Below are 20,950 nucleotides of genomic sequence, written 5' to 3' on the forward strand. Positions count from 1 at the left end.
ATAGTGTGCCATAAAACTATATAAAAAACGTCATAGCACAAGATGCTATAAAAATCAATAGAAAATTTCATAAAACTAGTTTGACAAAAAAAAGGGAACTTTGTCTTTTTTTTACTTAACCATTGGACCAGTTATATCAACCGCTTATTTTATTTCTAGGTCTATTTATCTGTACCTATTCCTGTCTTTGTGCTGCTACATCACCTGAATTCCCACTTATAATTTACTCCTCACAGACAAAAGTTTAATGTTTGTTTTTTACTAACAGAAGTTTTATCCATACAGGAAGAGTCGGTTGGTTGATGTACATTGTCAGCGTGGGTTCTCTTCCTCCCACAGTCCAAAAACATGCACTAAGGTTTAATTGGTGACTCTAAATTGCCCGTAGGAGTGAATGAGAGTGTGTGTGTCTGGCGACCTGTCCAATGTCAGCTGGGACAGGAAATTCTAAATTAAAAAGACAGTTTGCAGAATCAAACCATTAAATTATAGCCATTTGGATTAAATGTTTAGGAATAATAAATAGTGGCCGGTAACACTGTACCCCACGTCATTCTTTTTATTGATGTTGTGTTTTTACTGAAGTGTTGTTGTTTTACGTCACTTCATGTAATTGTTGTGTGTTTTGCATGAATTTTTATAGCCGTGTCGAAAGACAAATTTCTGCTCTGTTGAACAGACAATAAAGATACATTCTATTCTATTCTCCAGCCCCGAGAGCGGATAAGCGATTAAGGATAATGAATGAATGCAGACAACTATTCTGCTGATAAGTTAAACTGGTTAGACACGTACCTCAACTCATGATTGTCATGAAACCTTGGAACCATGCACTCCACTTAGAAGCAGACACCTTTGCCACATACCATACAAACAGCAGTAATCAGAAAAAAATGTATATTCTAATCAAACTAACTTTGGCCAATTAGCTTCTTTGGAGTTCTATGAAAAACAAGCCCAGGCAAAGTGTTTTTTTAACTTGTATGAATGGATAATTAGACAGATTTCTTGTCACTCTTCTCATGTTTCATTAAGTTTATGGCAGAATATATTCAAGAGACCATTTAATTAAAGTTGAGCAGTGAATTCCACTTCTCCTTTATTGCATAGTTTCACCCATCTTTCACCTGAATAATCTTGCATAGCTCAGAAAACTTTAAACCCCAGGAAGTAAATGGATCATATCAATCCTGGGGGTTTAAAATGACATAAATACTGTAGTTCGCACACATTTCTGTGTGTAGTGCATTCATCAGTATAGTTTCTTTTTTTAATTTAAAAATAAAACAACCGTTCCTGAACTCCCTGAAGCAGCTGGAGAGCATTTAAAAGTCACCCCTAAAGCATTATAAAATGCTGTTACAACAGTCATAAAGCAGTGCATTGAATATACTCAAAGCTTGGAGCGTAAAAATGCAGTAAAAAAGGAATCATTTTACAATCAAAATACAAGAACAATACATTTTGAGCTCTAGAAATTTGTCTCTAGATTGCTTAAATGATTCATGTACCACGGCAACTTTGGTTAAAGTTAAAAAACAGAAAAAATCAGCCTAAAGACCTGGATGTTCTTTGGTAATTTTTTGGTACAAGGCACGAATGTTCTTAAAGTCAAGGTGGAATCAAATCTGAAAGTAAATACGCAACGCCAAAATTAGCTAAATAGATTCATCCTTAGTCTCTATGTTGACATATTTGTTCAACAGGGATGTTACGACATCTAAATCGTAGCTAGAAACTCAAAATAATAGAAAACTTTGCAAAGACTATAAAAACTGGTACTAAAAAAGACAAATTCCAAATCAGTAACTAAGTGATTAGTTTCTCAGTAACTACTGGTTAGCTGCCTATTTTCAGGGTCGGGGAAATATATTCTGAAAATAAAAATAGCCTGTGTTCATATTTCTATGATCTGACCAGTTTGAAGCCCTGACCAGTGTCCAGTATCGCTGGTGGAAACCAGTTGAGTTTAACTCTCTTAAGACATCGCAGGCAGACGCTGCAGAGCCAGAGCACATTGAGCCCGCTGCACCACAGCGCCAACTGGACCACCGGGTAGGTCATCCGAGGGAAGTACATGCTCCAGTGGTTGGTGACGTCACTTCCTGACGGCAGGTGCAGCATATAGTCACTCCAGTGTTTGGAGATACCGTAGGTGGCAGAAACCGGCCTTCCCCTTCCAGACCACTGGATGTTGGAGTTGGAGTTGCAGTTATACTCGACCCACTGAGAGGTGAAGTCTCCCAGCTGTGGCGGATCCTGCAACTCGACGTCCGTCACTCGAGCTAGCGTCGCTCCCTGCACGGCCACATACAGACCCTCCACCTTCCTGACTTCCTTCACCCACGGCAGTGAGTTGTCACAGTCCAGCACTAAGATGAGCCGGGAGCAGAAGCTGGCGTTTTTCTCCCTCCACCACTCCAAGATCTGATCCAGACGAAGAGTGTCTCCCCCTAGTGATGAACACAGAAACCAGCTGATTACAGATAACACTTAACCTGGCTAACACCAGACCTAATCTCAAATGAGATCTGGTCTGGCAACCAACCATTCATTTCTCCGTAGAGGAGGTGTGGTTTAGGATCCTCCGGAGCCGTTTATTGGGCCCTTAGAATGTCTATCAAAAGCGTCTGTAGGTAGCTCTTAGCCAATCAGATAAGTTATACCAGATGATGTAGTAGAGCAACAGAAATGGATGTTTCTTGTGTGTGTGTCTGTGAGAGAGTGTTGCTTGCTGCTTTGCTTCTCCAGTTCTCGCTTTCTGCAAGATTATTTATTTTCACGCTTTATTCCCCCTCATGTCCTTCAGACACACATCCACTGATTTTATGGGCAATAAACAAGCTGCTGCGGGTCTCTGGGGGCTCCGCTGTCCCCTGGCTCGTAGCGAGATCACCGCCGTTACGCTAGCGCCGGTGATTAGCGCCGCTAGCCGCTAGCGGCGCTAATAGCCCCGCTACCGGTGATCTGGCTACGAGCCGGGGGACAGCGGAGCCACCGAGAGACCTTTCGCCTTTCAACTTTCGCTCTTAACTATTTAAAACACCATCTACAGCTAAAGAGAGTTTCGTGTCTGCAGCAGCCATGTTGGATCTGTAAGAAAACTACAAGCTTCCAAGTGCCGAGTAGTACGCGTCATCGTCTTGCGGTCCCTCCCCGCTCTGTGATTGGATCCCTAAAACAGGCTAAGAAAGCTTCCTGGTTTCCAGACCTCCTGGAGGTTCGAAATTAAATTCGAGCGCGCAAGGCAGCCTGGGTATACCCAGGCTAGATTACATTAGGGTTGTCAAAAGTATCGATACTCAAAAAAGGATCGATACTAAAACGTTGTATCCGAATACAATACTCATTTTCAAAAGTATCGATCCAACAATTTATTAAGCAGCTAAACCATACAACCTCAAAATATTGTTCTTATTGTTATTGTTTATTGTATTTAATTATTTTTTTGCACTACCTCAGACCTGAAGCTTGTTATCATAGTTGCAGTTTCTTTTTGCACAACTGTTTTTTATTATAAATATTTAACCTGTGGTTCTGTTAATTTTTGCATGTTGCATTTTTCTTGTTAACAAAAATATTTCTGTTAAATTTTGGGGTCTTTGTTTTTATCCTTGTGGTATCGAAAATGGTATCGAGTATCGAATATTTTCCTGAGTATCGGTATTGAGTTGAAAATTTTAGTATCGTGACAATCCTGGATTACACAGAAACAAAAAGTGCATGACAAGAATAATATGATTCTCAGATTGATGAAAACACCGATATGGCATGCCAGAACAATGTCATAAAAAAGTAACAGTATAGTATACCATTAAAATATCATTTAAGTAAAGTCATAGTTTAGTGTGCTGTAAAAATGTAATTAAGAACTTTCATAGCATATGTAGTATTTTTTTAAAAATGTCTTAGAAAAGATCTTGGTATATATACAAATCTCCTAGCCTGGGTATACCCAGACTGCCTTGCGCGCTCGAATTTAATTTCGAACCTCCAGGCGGTCTGGCAACCAGGAAGGTTTCTTAGCCCTGTTTTAGGGATCCAATCACAGAGCGGGGAGGGACGGCAAGACGATGACGCGTACTACTCGGCACTTGGAAGCTTGTAGTTTTCTTACAGATCCAACATGGCTGCTGCAGACGCGAAACTCTCTTTAGCTGTAGATGGTGTTTTAAATAGTTTAGAGCGAAAGTTGAAAGGCGAAAGGTCTCTCGGTGGCTCCGCTGTCCCCCGGCTCGTAACGAGATCACCGGTAGCGCATCATCGGTCTCGCCGGTGATTAGCACCAAGCCGGCGAGACCGCGGGTCACCGACGGTGATCTGGCTACCAGCCGGGGGACAGCGGAGCCCCCAGAGACCCGCAGCAGCTTGTTTATTGCCCATAAAATCAGTGGATGTGTGTGGCTGAATGACATGAGGGGGAATAAAGCGTGAAAATAAATAATCTTGCAGAAAGCGAGAACTGGAGAAGCAAAGCAGCAAGCAACACTCTCTCACAGACACACACACAACAAACATCCATTTCTGTAGCTCTACTACGTCATCTGGTATAACTGATCTGATTGGCTAAGAGCTACCTACAGACGCTTTTGATAGACATTCTAAGCGCCCAATAAACGGCTCCGGAGGATCGTAAACCACACCTCCTCTACGGAGAAAAGCATTGTAGGTGTCCAGACCAAAGCCAGGCTACAAATCTCCTTTAGTATAATGTAAAAAAAGCACTAGAAATGTGTTTAAAATAAGACCTAAAAAGATGTCATAGTAAAGAACGCCAGAAGTAAGTAATGAATTTGATACGATGACAACGCACTCAACACTACTGTACCTAATCAAGCTCCATTAACTTTCACAATTAATATACAATTTATTGTACAGTCTAATAATCATATTACTATTAAAATGGTCAATTAACCAACTTTAACATCATATCATCATCATAATTAATCAGAATTGCCTAAACGTGATGCCCCACTCACCTGCTAATGCCCACTCTCCGGAGCGGTGACTGTGACCGCTGTAGAAGATCATGTAGGTGTCGTGTCGAGGCCCGTCTGCCGTGCGAAGCTCCAAGAAGGATTTGATCTTGGCCTGCAGAGCCTCCAGGCTCACCCCGCTGGTAGAGTAGTCGCAGCCAAAAGCCTCAATCATGTGGTGGGCAAAGAAGCGCTGCACATTGTTCAACATGCCCGTAGAGCGCCTGTTCAGCGCATGAACCTGATCTGGAGGCAGCAGCATGGGCTGCCCGTCAGGACTGTGAGGCAGACAAAAAATAATTAGCATTTAGATCATTCAGCTAGGGCTGGGCGATATGGCCCTAAAAGAATATCACGATATTGCAGGCTATTTTTGCGATAACGATATTCTTGATGATATTAGGAAATACTTAAAATTGATTTTTTTTTTGTCTTTATAAATAATTAAAAATCTAAAATGTAGTGTGAAGTGCAAATCTCAACAGTTGCTAAATACAAAAACATTTCCTCCTGACTCTTGAGTATGAGCAAATAATTAAAAAAAAACATTTAGGGGTTCCGGGGGCATATTTTAATGAAATTTTGTAAAGGAGAATAAAGGTTCTTGTTTTTTTTATTTAAGGAATCTTATTTTGACAGTCTTCTTGTAAATTCTGTGGTGGATTCTCTTAACACACTGTGCTCTTATTTTGAAAGCTGCATGTGTTTAGCGACAGGGAGTAAGTAGCTTTTTGTGATAAAAACAACTTTAACCACTACATCAAGAAGTAAGAACATTGCCAATATCATGATATGCATTTTTTTTAACCATAAAAAAAATATACTGATATTATTGTGAACGATACGATATGGCACACCCCTACATTCAGCACAGGTCAGGGGGGGTCCAATGAGTCAGCAACAGCTTCATGAATACACTATGACATACAGCTATTTGGCTTTGAATACTGAGCCAGCACACATTGCAGGAATGTAGCATTTGCCTGCTAACAAAATTCTAATTATAGACATGGCCATGTTTAAACTTGAATCACAATGTGCAGGAAATGCAAAACATTGATGTCTAAACTGTTTTGTGGCAAGATGCACTTGACACTTCAAACCAGGAATCATATACAGAAGAATATTGATTTAAAGCCAAGGAATGTTTTGATGTATACCTCTTAGAACTGTCACCATATTATGGGATGTGTTAGATTCATTTTTTAGTAGGGCCTTCTACTGGAAGGTAAGTGTTTCCTTCTCTGCCAGCAGTTACAGTACAGGCGAAAAGTTTGGACACGCCTTCTCATTCAATGCGTTTCCTTTATATCCATGGCTATTGACATTGTAAATTCATCAAAACTATTAATGAACACATGTGGAATTATGTACTTAACAAAAAAGTGTGAAATAACTGAAAACATGTCTTATATTCTAGTAAGCAAAGGGTGGTTACTTTGAGGAATCTAAAATACAAGACATGTTTTCAGTTATTTCACACTTTTTTTGTTAAGTACATAATTCCATATGTGTTCATTCATAGTTTTGATGCCTTCAGTGAGAATCTACAATGTAAATAGTCATGAAAATAAAGAAAAACGCATTGAATGAGTAGTGTCCAAACTTTTGGCCTGTACTGTATACTGGTACTGATAAATTAATGGCTGATCATTCAAAATGTAGAGATAGAACAAAGTCAAATTGCTTTAAAGATTTTACAATATAAAATAAAAGAACATCAGGTAGATTCAGACCTGTTGTTGGTTTTTGTGATATTGAAAAACGCATTGAATGAGAAGGTGTGTGTCCAAACTTTTGGCCTGTACTGTATGTGTTGCACACTACCTGCAGTAGTTGGTGGGGATGACCACGGCGTAGCCCACACAGGTTCCTCCCAGGGTGTTCCCCAGCTCATGGAAAAGGCCGTGAAACAGAGACTCCAGAGGCAGGACGAGCAGGAACATGCTCACAAAGATGCTGCTGGAGGCCTGCAGAGAACAATCATGACCCAATAAAATATTAGTCTACACTTCACTTACAAGAGCATGGCATTTGAAGGAAAATGCTATGGAAGAAACTGTAACATGGATATTAATTTGTTACATTTGCAACATTTTAGCAAATATAATACAATACTTCACTTCAGGATAGCAATTTACTCCTAATAACACATTTGAATCCTGATTGAATGTGGAGTAGGAGCAAGCAACAATAAGAGTTTAAGCTGTTTTGTTCAAATTCAGTTCAAATAAAAATATTAAGGAAACTGAGCAATGCAGTTTGCCTTTTAATAACAGGAAATAAATAAATGTTAGGCACACTCTCAAGACTGTCCCATAGTCCAAACCAGTGGATCCCAACCTGAGGTTCAGGACCCCCACAGGGGTTTGCAAGATAAATGTGAGGGGCTAGAAGACGATTAACAGTAGAAGAGAGAAGGACAAAATGTGTCTCTTATATTTAATTTCCTCTAATCGTTACTTTTTTTCTCATGAATTCATGGAAAATACTAGAACTACTGATGAGGGGCCTCGTGTAAACATTTAAGGGTTCTCAAGCCAAAAAGGTTGGGAACCACTGCTCTAAGGATGAATAAATACCCAAACAATGCCATTTCTCTTCCTTTGATGCTGTGTGGCATCTCTCTATAAAACTATAAGATATACAGTACAGGCCAAAAGTTTGGACACACCTTCTCATTCAATGTGTTTTTCTTTATTTTCATGACTATTTACATTGTAGATTCTCGCTGAAGGCATCAAAACTATGAATGAACACATATTGAATTATGTACTTAACAAGAAAAGTGTGAAATAACTGAAAACATGTCTTGTATTTTAGATTCCTCAAAGTAACCACCCTTTGCTTACTAGAATATAAGACATGTTTTCAGTTATTTCACACTTTTTTGTTAAGTACATAATTCCACATGTGTTCATTAATAGTTTTGATGAATCTACAATGTAAATAGTCATGAAAATAAAGGAAACGCATTGAATGAGAAGGTGTGTCCAAACTTTTGGCCTGTACTGTATGTTGTCTGGCTGCCCTCACCTGCCAACAAAGAGCTGCAACAGCAACAGTTGACACCAGAGAGAAGAGCACCAGGCGTTCAGAGATGAGGCAGAAATGTCTCATGCCCTTCGAGGCCATAACCTTGTCCAGGCCGCTGACCCCTGACCCCTGGGACAAACACAGCCTCTGGCATTCGCTGAGCTTGGTGTGAAAGCCCCACACTGTGACGACAAACACCATGTGGCAGATGGCCCAGAAGAGCACACAGACAACAAAGCCTGGGATCATCAGGTACCACTGCTCCAGGTCTGTCAGCTTTCGAGCAGCTAGAATGATGAAGGCCACCTCCACCACCAGCAGAGGCAGGAGCGACAGCCGGCGCCACAGACCTCGCCACACCAGGAAAGGCTGCCATCGCTCGGTCACAGAGAGCCCGCTGAAGTAGACATCCAGCAGAGGGTCGCAGATGAGCTGGCTGAAGAAGCAAGCGAGGGCGAAAGGATTGATGGTGATGTTCAGAGATCTGAAGAACAGCACGGCGGTGATGACAGCAAAGCAAACCAAGTTGGGCAGCGCCAGGAGAGCCTTCATCCGGAGGGCAACCATCAGCGTGGCCAGCGCCACCACCAGCACCATCACGCTCAGGGACTTCTGGATGAGCAGCACCGTGCTGGCGGTGGCAAAGCCCACCAGCTCCAGCCGCTCTGCAGAGGTGAGGAAGGCAGGACGGTACTTGGCGCATCCAAACAGTCTCTCCAGCAGCGCCCACAGCGTCCTCAGAGCCACGCTGGCCAGCAGCAGGTAGTTGGCTGCCTGCTCCTTCACGTCGCCCTGCAGGGCGGGACTGTTGAGGAAACACTGCAGCCCCAGCAGGAACCCGAACCACAGGTGGAGGAGGCTGAGGCTGACTCTCTCCATGTTGAAGTAGTAGTAAACTATACTCGCTATTCCGAGAACAATCAGAGCCACTATGAAGGTGACAAGCAGAGTGGTGTCGGCGGTCCTCTCCCAGCGAGCATAGAGCCCCAGACACAGGGCGAGCAGCAGGTTGAGCCCGGCGAGGGAGCCCAGACACCGGACCGACGACCACAGGCTCACGTCCCCGTTCACCTCCTCCAGCCGGGTCATCGCTGCATGGAGGAAGTGGCTGACACAGTAGCGTAGAAAACGACACATTTTTAGATATCAAACAGACCGATCAGCTACCGGAAGTTAAAAACAGGCACGTGAGTGAGTTTCAGTCGGGTTATTGTCCGTTATGACATCTGAAAGTGGCTAGTTAGCAACTAGCGATGCATCTTTACAGCGGTCACACAGAAGTTAGCACACAGAAATATTTACATCTTGACAATCTTTTTTCGTGCTCTTTCTTCATCTCATGTCAAATGCGGCTTTAAAAAGATGGAGTGCCCTGAAACCAGCTGTCAGGAGAGTGAGAGACATGTCCGTTAAAAAAAAGTTTGGAACGACAAAAGTTTTGAGTCAGTTGACAGGCGCCATGATGGATTCGACTACGGCAAGCCTACAGGATCAAATGCCTTTCGCCGACGGTAAAGGCAAAATACTTCCAGATTAATTAATACGGAATACAGAATTCTGACTTTAAACTCAGAATTCTGAGAATAAAGTCAGAATTCTGACTTTAAAGTAAACTAATCCTCTTCCGTAAATAAGATTGCATGCAGTGATTGTAAAAAATATTCAGATCCCTTACTTAACCCATTGAGGCCTGAAAAATTGCTGGGCGATTTTAAAATAAGCCTCTAATTTTCTGGAAATTCTGGAAAATTCTGGGAAAAAAAGTGTCAATTCTTCTACTAAATAATAGATTTTTCAGCCTCTGTAGCAGATAGAAATGAAATTCAAAAAGGTATTTGAGAGCTTATAAAAATACTACAAAACGACGTAAACGCTTTCCAGGCGTCAATGGGTTAAGTAAAAGTACTAATACCAGACTGTGAAATTACTTAACTACAAGTAAAAGGTGTGCATTCAAAAGTACCAGCATCAAAATGTACTTAATTATAGTTATAAAGTATCAAAAGTGAGAGTATTCCTTATGCAGAATGGTACGGAAGCCCTGAAAAGGCAAGGCGAATTTAGGAATTTAGGAAAGGTTTTGTCTTTTTTCATTGTTAACCAAAACCTAAATTTAACTGGTACATATGAGACAACAATGCCCGAAAAAAGAAAGAAAAAAAGTTCACCATGCCTTTCAGGCCTTCCGCAGAATGGACCCACTCAGATTGTAAATGTATATTCTAAATATATTATTAGATTATTTGTATTGATGCATTTATGCAAGCAGTGTTTACATTTTGTAACAATATGGCTCATTTGAACTACTCAATATACTGTTATTAGGTTTAATTAAATATATGTTTAGATTCACTTTGAATTAATCATGCTTTTTGTGTTAAATGTTGACCTGAAAAGTAACTAAAGCTGTCAGCTAAATGTAGTGGAGTAAAAAGTACAATATTTGCCCCAAAATGTAGTGGAGTAGAAGTATAAAGTTCCAAAAAATGGAAATTCTCAAGTAAAGTACAAGTATATCTGTACAGTACTTGTGTAAATTTACTCTAGTTAAATTCCATAACTGTATGTATGTAACCAAAAAAGGTTTGAATGTAAGGTTTACACAAGTTTTCTCTCTTTTCCAGAGCTTTCAGTCGTGTATCTCACAAGGATCTTGACTAAATATTGTTCTTTAAAGGTCAAGAGTCAAATTTTAACCCCAACAATGTTCGTTCCAACTGAATAAAACTGGAAAATTAAACCAACTCTCTATCTCTTAATCTAATCTGTCCATGTTTCAGATTTGAGGGGGTTCTGGGAATGTCTACCTACTGCTGCAGCACTTTGGTCAAAAATGCCCAAAATATCAGCCAAAATATAGCAGCCAAGATTTTAAAAATGGTATTTTTTTCACATTTACTTTATTAATTCACTTTGAGATAGTAAGTTTGAGATATTCGAGCTAGTAAAATACTTGCATAAGTTTCAAGTGTGAACCTTAACCCCTGAAATAAATATTGAGGACATGGCCTTAGTGTCAAAATGTTCATAAAGGCTAGGTGTCTGCTATGCATAATGTACAGTACATATGAAGTAAACCTAATATCCTATCCTATATATTGATAAATACTCTGTATTTGAGAAGACCTATCAATCAATGACCCATTCTGTGTGCAATATACACAAAAACAAACAACAAAAAACAAGCAGACACGTTACATTTACTTCATTTATAAAAGAGAAATACAACCATACTATAAGCACACATTGTTCTGCATTGTTGAGAATGAAGATGAAACAACTCATGCAAAATGGGCCAAAAGAAATATTGGAAGACAAATGCACCAATTAAATCACAAAACGTCAAAGTCTGAATATGTGTGGTATTGTGAAATATTTTTATGAACGAAGAAGATATCAGCAGAGAGATGTGCATTGACTGGAAAATGATATGGGGATGGCAACAACACGCTGCATTACATCAACACTGGAAATGTTTATTGTTATTCATTTATATGACAAAAAGAGAACCGGTCAGTTAGTCTGCACTGTTTGGCCAAAGAAGCCTGAACTGTTTTACTGTTAAAAGCTATGAGTTTCATTTTCTCCAGGGGGATGAAAGTCTGCTTGCAACATACAATAAATGTGAAGAAAGAAGGCACCTTATACTTACTGGTATTATCTTATGGGCCCCATCATATTGGTTGTAAAACTGTCATCATAGGAAAATAATTACATCTTGTGACACCCTTTGGGATCAATGATAAAGTGCCACTGACAAAAACACATCAATCCATTCCTTCATTCATACTGACAAACCCAATCACACGTTTAGCCCATTCAGGGACAGGCAGGATCACACACTAACATTTCATCTGGTAGTGTCTTTAGCTAAAACCTCCCCCCTCCCTGCCAGACACAACATCTTCACATCTGGTCTCGCTGGCTATTGCTAAAATCTACAAATTTTCTCACCTGTTTCAGAGGTTCTGTATGACAAAACAGTAAATTAGTGCAAATTTCTTCTGTCGAGGTGAATTTTCTATGAGGAGCTCAGATCTGGATGTTTTTTCTTTTTTTTTTTGGGAGGCAGGGTACTTACTGCAGTTTCACATCAAAGTTACAAAATTGTGTCAAAGGATACTGGTGCTTTAAAGTTCATTTGATATGGGTCACCGCCTTGCAGTGTTGTAATATTTCTCTGCTAGAAAACAAAAATGTACCGGAGATCTAACAGGAGATAATTCAGTCTTAACATCTGTGACGACAACAAGGAGGGAAAAAGTCTAACAGCTACTTTGAAACACTCGTACCTTGTTACACAATGAGTAAACACAGTTACAGTTTCACATTAGTAAACCTAGTAATACTCCTACCGTATGGTTCTGAAAATGTTTAAAATGCTACAAATACCACTTTCTTGTAAAAGATACACAAATCATTCAGAGGATGCCAAGTTAAAATGGCATTGCCACACTTTACACTGGACAACACCAATGTTTTGACTGTTTGAGAATATATATTTCAAAACAATGTTGTTTTTTTTGTCTTGGAAAACTAAATGCACATCAAGAAATTTTCAGAAAGTCTAGCTGCATGACTGTGACAGAAGCAAGCGTACCAGTCCAGTCGTTCCATCTCAGTCTCTCCAGTGCAATCATACTCCTGTCAGACTGCTCAGGTTGCTGTGTTTGTCTTTTGTACTAAGCAGCCTGCCACTCTAGCTTATTCAAACAGAGACTGAGTACAGAATGCAGACAAGCCGACTTTTGTTATTGAAAGCTGATTGGAAGATGGTATGGAAATTAAGGAGCAGGGATTTAGATATCTTAAGGGCATTCACTTTCCAACTCTTAAAAAACCTAGATATTTATCAAAATATAACCATCTTAGTGTGTGTGTTTATGCGTTTTTTGTGTGTGTGTATGTGTGTGTACTCTCGAGAGGAGTGTGGATATGAGAAAATAATCTGTAAACTTCTCTCTTTCACACTGTGCAAACTGCATTGTTTTGAGGGGAGGGAGGGAGAAGTGGGAGAAGAATGCAGCAGGTTGAATTTGGCAGCGCAGCAGTTGAAGGGGAGGTGATAGTTACGTAGAGAAGAGGAGAGAGAGGAGGAGGAGGAGAAGGAGGAGTAGAGGAGGGGGTTAGCTGGTTTCGCCTAGCTCTGAAGCAGGATGGGGTCTTCTAGCTCATGGAAGCCAGGCACCGAGCTGCTCTGGCTCTCCCCAGAATCCGAATCATACGGCGTGTCAGGTAGCTCCGTGAAGCCCCAAGCCATCTGGTCATCCTCAAACTCGGAGCGCACCTGCACGGGAACGTCGGAACACTCTTCCTCCTCGTTGGAGTGGAAGTCCTGAGGGATGTAGAGCATCTCTGGGTAGTTGCGTGACACCAGGTCGCTGGTGGTGGCCAGGCACACCTTACGGAAGGCGATGAGATGCATGTGGGAGTACTTGACGTATTTGTAGCGCTTGAAGCCCAGCGACTCCACCGCCACCCGCCAGCTGCGCATCATGAGGGCGTGGCGGTTTTGGTGGGAGGAGTCAGGCGTGATGATGAGCAGCAGGCCGTGCAGCTCCAGCAGCTCGTGGGCCTTCTTGCAGCAGATCCAGCGCTGGTAAGGAGAGGGGAAGTAGGAGAGGAGCAGGGAGAAGACCACCACGTGGAACAGCTGGGCGGGCAGCGAGTCGATGGGGTTGTGGAGCTGGCGGAGGAAGGCCTCGACCGCGTCACTCGCCAGCTGGAGCGGCTGCTGGAGCTGAAGGTTGAGGAAGTCACACTTGTACACGCTCTGAAGGAGAGAAAACAGGCAGGAGTTCAGCACAAATAGTTGGAATTAGGGATGCACAACATATACTGGTACTGATAAATGAATGGCTGATAATTCAAAATGTAGAGATGGAACAAAGTCAAATTGCTTTAAAGATTTTACAATATAAAATAAATATTCTTTTCAACCTGTTTTCTTATATAACCAAATTGTCAGATGTGATCAGGTTCATTCTTATGTGACAAGGTCAGCTAATGGTGGTCAGATGATGTTACCATGTCCAAAATCAAATGCCTTAGAGAGAACAGTTATTTATCGTGCTATCAGTTATTGGAATAATTGCCCACTGAATATACGTGAACTGAATAGTAAAGTATCTTTTAATTATTACTTGAGAATGCACTATTTAAATATGTGAGTAGCGAATTAACATATTTACTGTATGAAAGTGAGAATTAATGTAATAGATATGAATGTAATAACTTATTCGGAATGATTTCTGATGATGTATATAATAATGTCTACAATGTTTAATTGTTAAGTGATTTTTGTTTTGTCTTGTGGACGCCAGGAAGACTAGCTCGTCCCACTTTTGGTGACAGCTAATGGGGATCTTTTTAACAATAAACAATAAACAATAAATAAAATAAAAGAACATCAGGTAGATTCAGACCTGTTGTTGGTTTTTGTGATATTGCTTAAATCTATGAAAATTAAATCGTCCATCTTTTTTTCCACTACATCTTGACTTTTCTTAGCCTCAGGTGTGCATAAACTTAAGGTGATTGGCTTCTTTTTTAAATACAAAATTTAATGACCATAAGAAGCAGGAAATGATCAGTACCTGTTTTTAAAAAAAAAAATCTATAGCCTGCATCCTAATCATAATAGTTATGTGATCTTTTGCACTTTATCGTGATTTGTCAGTCATTCCAGTTATGTAGTTTCTGTATTTGCAGCTGCAGAATGCACAACACTTTTTGTTCTGCTTTCTGCAGAATTTGCTCACAACCACAACATACCCCTGCATGAGTCATTTCTGGTGTTGCTTTTGCGTCGTAATGCCAGCAGTGACAAAACAGAAACCTCACGCATTTTGTTTGTCTAAACATTAAAAAAAAAAATTGAGCAGAAAAAAAATAAGCATCCATACCTCAACTGCAGGCACTATGTCAATACCAACTGTCAGGAATTCATCAAACTTCAGGAAAGGGTTGAAGCAGCTTCCCACGTCAAGAAGGCGCATTTTCCCCAGCTGAGAGATAGAACTGCAACGCAAATGTGGAGCAAGTGTTGAAACAAACATGTGACTTTAGCATCCAACAGTGTCTCTTTGTCTTGTAACAACCACATCATTAAAATAAAATCAACAGATCATTTTTTACCCCTACAACAAACACATACAGCATCACATGCCATGGTCCGTTACATTTCTTTGATTTAAACTACTAGTGACAGTAAAGATGCTTTGACGAGGAGCAAGGTTCACACATAATTTGCAATTATGACTGGAGATTCTTTATGTAGGAAACCGGAGAAAAACAAACAGGTTTTTTGATCTGTAAAGCAAGCTTCAGGCCAGCTACTGTATTTTGCTTTGTGATAAGGTTAGTGTGCTTACCTGGGGTTGATGCTGTGCGGTTGGGCACTTACAGACGCTGCAGTCAGTCCCATGGCTAGCCTGGCACTTTTATCATCCTTTTCTAACATTCTTTTCATTCCGCCATCCAGAAAGTATTCTTGACAGACACTGTGTGGAATCAGAAACACTACTCAAATTTTCCGTGCAAGTGAAAGCGACATGTCGCAAAGGCACATCCTACAGGTTTGTTTTTTAACCCATAAGAACCCAGACCCAGTTATTCTTAAAGGAAAGTTATGGGGGATATAGCACCATTTCTGATGAGTTAAAAAACACTATCCCTAAATGTCAAAGATCTGTGATGTGACATAAACGTTTCATTGGGCGCTTATAGTATTTATGTTTATAATATTTCGTATTTTAAAATTTAAAAAACTAGACACAAATGTGCCTTTTTCTCTGCATCTCCACAACATTTATCAAAATTGTGACATTATTAGTTCTGTTTAACAACAAATTATCTTTTAGATTTGTTTTTAAGTAGCATAATAATAATAATAAATCGATAATAAATAAATACAAATAACCATGTGTCTTTTTGGTTGCATCTCCATAACATATATCAAAATTGTGACTTTAATTTGTTCAGGAAATATGGTCGGAACAAGTTTTCGCTTATAGTATTTATGTTTATAATATTTATGTTTGTCATATTTCGTATTTTAAAATTTAAAAAACTAGACACAAATTTGCCTTTTTCTCTGCATCTCCACAACATTTATCAAAATTGTGACATTATTAGTTCTGTTTAACAACAAATTATCTGTTAGATTTGTTTTTAAGTAGCATAATAATAATAATAAATCGATAATAAATAAATACAAATAACCATGTGTCTTTTTGGTTGCATCTCCATAACATATATCAAAATTGTGACTTTAATTTGTTCAGGAAATATGGTCAGCACAAGTTAAATGCAATACACGACACCCTGTTAATGGATTAGAATTGTTAAATGGGTTTAAACTTAGCCTCGGAACAAAAAATAGAAGATTTAACGTGTTTGTTACACGGGTGTCACCATGGGTTCTTATGGGTTAAACAAGTCAGACTTCACCGTCATGAGGTCTGAATCTGCAGCTGATAGACATCTGAAGGCAGCCGTACCTGCGACACCATTCGATGCGTCCCTCTCCCTCGCAGTTTTTGGTCCAGTGGTTGTCGGCGAGATTCTTCATGGCAAGGGCGTACTCACTCAGCGTCTGCTCATCTTCACAGTGCTCGCGCCAGATCTTGTCAAAGTCGCCCACTGAGGGAAATAAAAAGTAAACTCAGGACAGAACTAACAAATAAAAAAACAAAAACAAGTAAACCACAGACCTCACAATTTAGCAGAATCAGCTGAGAGGTTCAAAGTTAGCTTAGATTACTGGTATCATCGTGCAGAAGTCTTATTTGTGTCCTCTTTAAGTCACTTGACACTTTTATCCACAGCAAGCAGCAAACATTCACTACCTACTTGCCAACTTTGGTCATCCTCTTTAGCAACAAAACATGGCAGCACTCCTTTGGAAAAACCTGCTAAAAAGGCTCAGACCACACTTACTGCTACATTGCCTACATGTTCACTCGTCCCTGCCAGCACAGAAGTGGAACTGTTCCTCTTAAAACCGTACACAAATAGCCATTTCACAGTTATATTAAAGTCCACAGCAATTCCCTTTCAGCACGTCTCCACAGTTTACAGCCAGCAGCATAGGCAAACACACTGATAAGGGAGAAATCCCATGACCACAAGGAAAAACTCTGGTTCAGATTTGCAGAAATGAAAGGACAACAAGAGGAGTGGTGGTAAACAGCAGCGCTCTGGAAGCATGACCACTGTGATTCAATGCCAAGCCTACCAGATCATGCTTTACTTATTAACCACTCATGAGGTCTGCTAGCAGGACAACTTCTCTGCACAGCTCTAGTCTCCTAAAACAACCCGCTATTCTCTCTTTAGGCTGAATATTATCTGATTTACTCAATGACGTGATCTAACATCATTTTAAAACACTACATCATAGTTATGTAGTGGTTTTATGGTGGAAAACTAGGCCAGAGTCTACACAAATAACAGCAAAACCTGACCTCAGTATGCATTGCTTACTGCATAACTGATAGTAGAGAATGTGGCAACATTTGCACAGCACAATATTGACCCCACAAATATTACTGTTAAACTAGTAAAAGTTGTCTTGTGCCAAGTCTTCTCTTCCTGCTGCTTGCTTCGAGATTAATAAACAGTGAAATAGTCACATGCATATTTTTGATGATTCAGAAGCAGTCATTGAAACAAAGCAACAAAGAATTCAAGCAGGAGACAACCTAAATCATAATAATTGTGATTTTTAAACTTGCAAAGTCAAAGAAATACTATAGCTTACCAACTGTTATCTCTTGTTATGCTATAATGACAAGATAATGAAGAACTAACACCAAGTTTCCTTTTCTCAAGATAAAGATTTTGCACCTGCCGTTTTGAATTTGCATTTTTTTGTTGCCCTCCCACACAGTCTCCAGTAGGACTACGCATTTCCTCTGAACAAGAGAATGAGCATCAAAAACAGCAAAGAAGCGTCAGTGTGGGTAGGCATTACTGGTAAAACTGACAACAGTCTTCAAATGTCAGTTTTTCTTCTTTGAGCAATGAAGATCTCAAGTACTCAAATTGACACTCGGTGTCATATATTTGTGCTGATGTCTTGCAAAAGGGTTTTTCCAAACTTCCCATTTCACATCATGCTCTCATCCAGATTGACTCATAATAGGAAAGAAGACAGATGTTTTTCTACTCAAGACAAACAGCCAGAGATGAACACACACTGACTAGCCGTTTGTTGAAATTATCCCATGATACAGTCTTTACAGAGCTTCAAAAAGACATCCATTAACTCAATTTATTTCAGTCAGAGCAACAAAAGAACACAAGATAATAAAGCTGGATTTAGTTTTGCATTCTGCATACGGAAGGGGCAATTACAGTCCTGCAAATTTGTTTTGCAAAAAGTTTTGGGCTTGTTCTGAGTGAAGACAGGTGAGGTGTTCAAGGGGTAAGATGTCAGGTGAACATTTATGCTGAGAAATCATAGTTTTAATACATACAGTATCATCTGATCTGGTTATTTTTTTAGATTTACTTTTGTACTTCCCCAACTCGCAAAAGCAGAAGTAAGTTGTATCCATAAGTGTCAGATTTGTCTGTATGTGACTGCATATGTAGGGGTGAATGTATAATGATATACTGTGTAAATACATATACGTTAATGTATTAAATGTTGATAAATTTTAAGTTTTTAACCTGTTTGTTAGATCCACTTATCTGTATCCAACCTGTTTTTGTTTATTTGTTGTTAAATATTTACAAAATTGTTTTTTTAACTTATATTTTTATTTTATTCTGTTTGTTTCCCAATTCTGTGTTTTACTTGTTGAATCAGATTTTTTAATTTTTATATTTTCTCTTTGTCAGGAATTACTTACTTGGAAGCTGTTGCGTTGTTGAGTTAAAAAAACAAACAAAAAAACAAAAAAAAAACCAACTATATTTATGAGAAATAAATGGGAAATATTCCTCAAAAAATAGAACTAAAAAGAGTAAAATTTTAGAAAGATGATTTTCTCACCAATGAGCGATTCATTTATTGTAAAAGTAATGGCAACAGCCATAGGCCATTTGGACTATGAAATGTTTCCTAAATTAATATCCCATTTACTATATATATATATATATATAATTATAGAATTTGTATTATGCCATTGAAGCCATCCTGTCCAGCCCGACCTCTGTCACCTGTTATGAAACATCTGACTTACTTTCTAGCAAGTCAGGCTCAATCTTTTTTTTAAAAATTTAGAACAAAGGGTCAATCTTCTTGTGAGCTCTCCAAATCCCAACACTTTTGATCACTCCCTGCAGTTTGACACATAATAAGCTGAGTTTAGATCCACTCTCAGAAGCTAGTGTGTTTGTTTTCTTTAAAAACTCCATCCATGGGTTGCTTTTTGTATTTACTATTTCTTGCATAAGAACTTCTTTTGGAAGTGTTGTCTAGTTGAGAATAACATCAGTACTTAATAATAAAGATAACTTGGTTGTAAAAGTTGCACCAAGTGTTTGTCCAGCCCAAACAAGTTATCATTTATTGGCAATAAAGGGGCAATAGAAGGTAATTCATTGTCAATAGATAGTCTTTGTTAGTGCCTCTGATTAGTAACATATTAAAATAATGCACACTGCTTTTAAAAGAGGGACAATACATGCTGGCAATAAAGTTTATAGATGGCTGCAGCACTGGTGTGTATTATTAAGTAGCTTTAAAGGCCTTTGCTTGCTGCGACCTGCCTCCATACCAGCTAACAGGACTCAGAGCAAGACCGTTAGCTAGAAGGAGTAGCGTTACCGACCAGGAAAAGTTATCTTTTCCGGTATTGATGTTAACAGAAAGGGTTTAATTTTCTGTATTAAAGCCAAAGTTGAGTGCTAGCCACTCGGCTGCAGGGCCACAGAGAGACAGAGGGGCCCACTGAGGCAGCTTACCCTCTCTGTATTTCCTGCGCAGTTTTCTGTGGACGCTTTTGACGACCCCCGACAGCTTCTCCTGCTCCTGCTTGTATGGCTCTTCGTCCGGGATCGGCACGTAGAAGAGCTCCGTGTGGTTTTCCGTCTCCCCTGTCTCGACATTGTCCCGGAGGTCCATAGCACCGCGCCGCACCGCCGATGCTGTCCCTCTGCCAGTCGCTTCCCCTTTTCCCAGCTGCAAACCGACCGGCGAACCGGTGCCACCGGCCAACAAGACGCAATCTGATTGGTCGGCTTTGACAGACATGCTTCGGAACTGACAGTCCGTCGTCCAATCACAGGCCTGGAAGCGTACCTGAAGCCTGCGTGCGTGCCGTGGAGCGTTTACGTGCAGCTTGTAAATCAGACAACTTCTGAAACAATCACAACATGTCATGACAGGACACAAAATCTGTTTGTTTCCCAATGCTGTGTTTTGCTTGTTGAATCAGATTTTTTTGTTTTTATATTTTCTCTTTGTCAGGAATTACTTGTTACTTGTTGATAAAAAAAACAAAAAATATATTTTTATGAGAAATAAATGGGTAATATTTCTCAAAAGATAGAAATAAAAAGAGTAAAAACTTATGTCTCTGATGTTCTCAGGTGACACTTTCCCCACCTGTCTTTAACTGATGAGAAAGATGACTTTCTCGACAAAGCGCGATTCATTTACCTTCTATAAACACAAATAAAACCTATACTTACATAAAGCCAGACCCCCTGCCATACCAGGTACTATAAAAGGAATGGCAGGTACTGACAAAGAAATGTGTCCCAAATTAATATCCACCCCATTTACTATATGATATAGACTTTTTATTATTATGTTTATGTGTAGCTTGGAAATCAAACAACTTCAGTTAGTTATCACAACACCCCATGACAGGACACAAAATAAAGTTCTCAGGCCAATGCAAAAATCTATTCTCGCTAATGTGCCATATCTGTGCAATACTATATACTCTCAGGAAAAAAGACTATGTGCAATATTAACAATA

General features: G+C 39.7%; 2 protein-coding genes across 2 annotated transcripts; both read right to left on the reverse strand.

Annotated features, from left to right (window-relative positions):
* Positions 1-1,063: 1,063 nt before the first annotated feature.
* On the reverse strand, positions 1,064-9,547 carry tmem168b (transmembrane protein 168b). Its single transcript, XM_059334760.1, has 4 exons — positions 8,013-9,547; positions 6,804-6,946; positions 4,980-5,254; positions 1,064-2,453 (listed from the first exon to the last, which is right to left on the reverse strand). The coding sequence occupies exons 1-4, from the start codon at positions 9,147-9,149 to the stop codon at positions 1,906-1,908; spliced, it is 2,103 nt and encodes a 700-aa protein (XP_059190743.1). The 5' UTR covers positions 9,150-9,547; the 3' UTR covers positions 1,064-1,905.
* A 1,659-nt stretch (positions 9,548-11,206) lies between these two features.
* On the reverse strand, positions 11,207-20,250 carry bmt2 (base methyltransferase of 25S rRNA 2 homolog). The gene is made up of 5 exons (XM_059334767.1): positions 19,929-20,250; positions 16,514-16,655; positions 15,386-15,514; positions 14,918-15,032; positions 11,207-13,785 (listed from the first exon to the last, which is right to left on the reverse strand). Exons 1-5 carry the CDS (start codon positions 20,215-20,217, stop codon positions 13,153-13,155), a joined length of 1,308 nt encoding a protein of 435 aa, XP_059190750.1. The 5' UTR covers positions 20,218-20,250; the 3' UTR covers positions 11,207-13,152.
* Between the last annotated feature and the right edge of the window lie 700 nt (positions 20,251-20,950).

The sequence above is a fragment of the Centropristis striata genome, chromosome 6 (assembly GCF_030273125.1).
Source record: "Centropristis striata isolate RG_2023a ecotype Rhode Island chromosome 6, C.striata_1.0, whole genome shotgun sequence".
Taxonomy (NCBI): Eukaryota; Metazoa; Chordata; class Actinopteri; order Perciformes; family Serranidae; genus Centropristis; species Centropristis striata.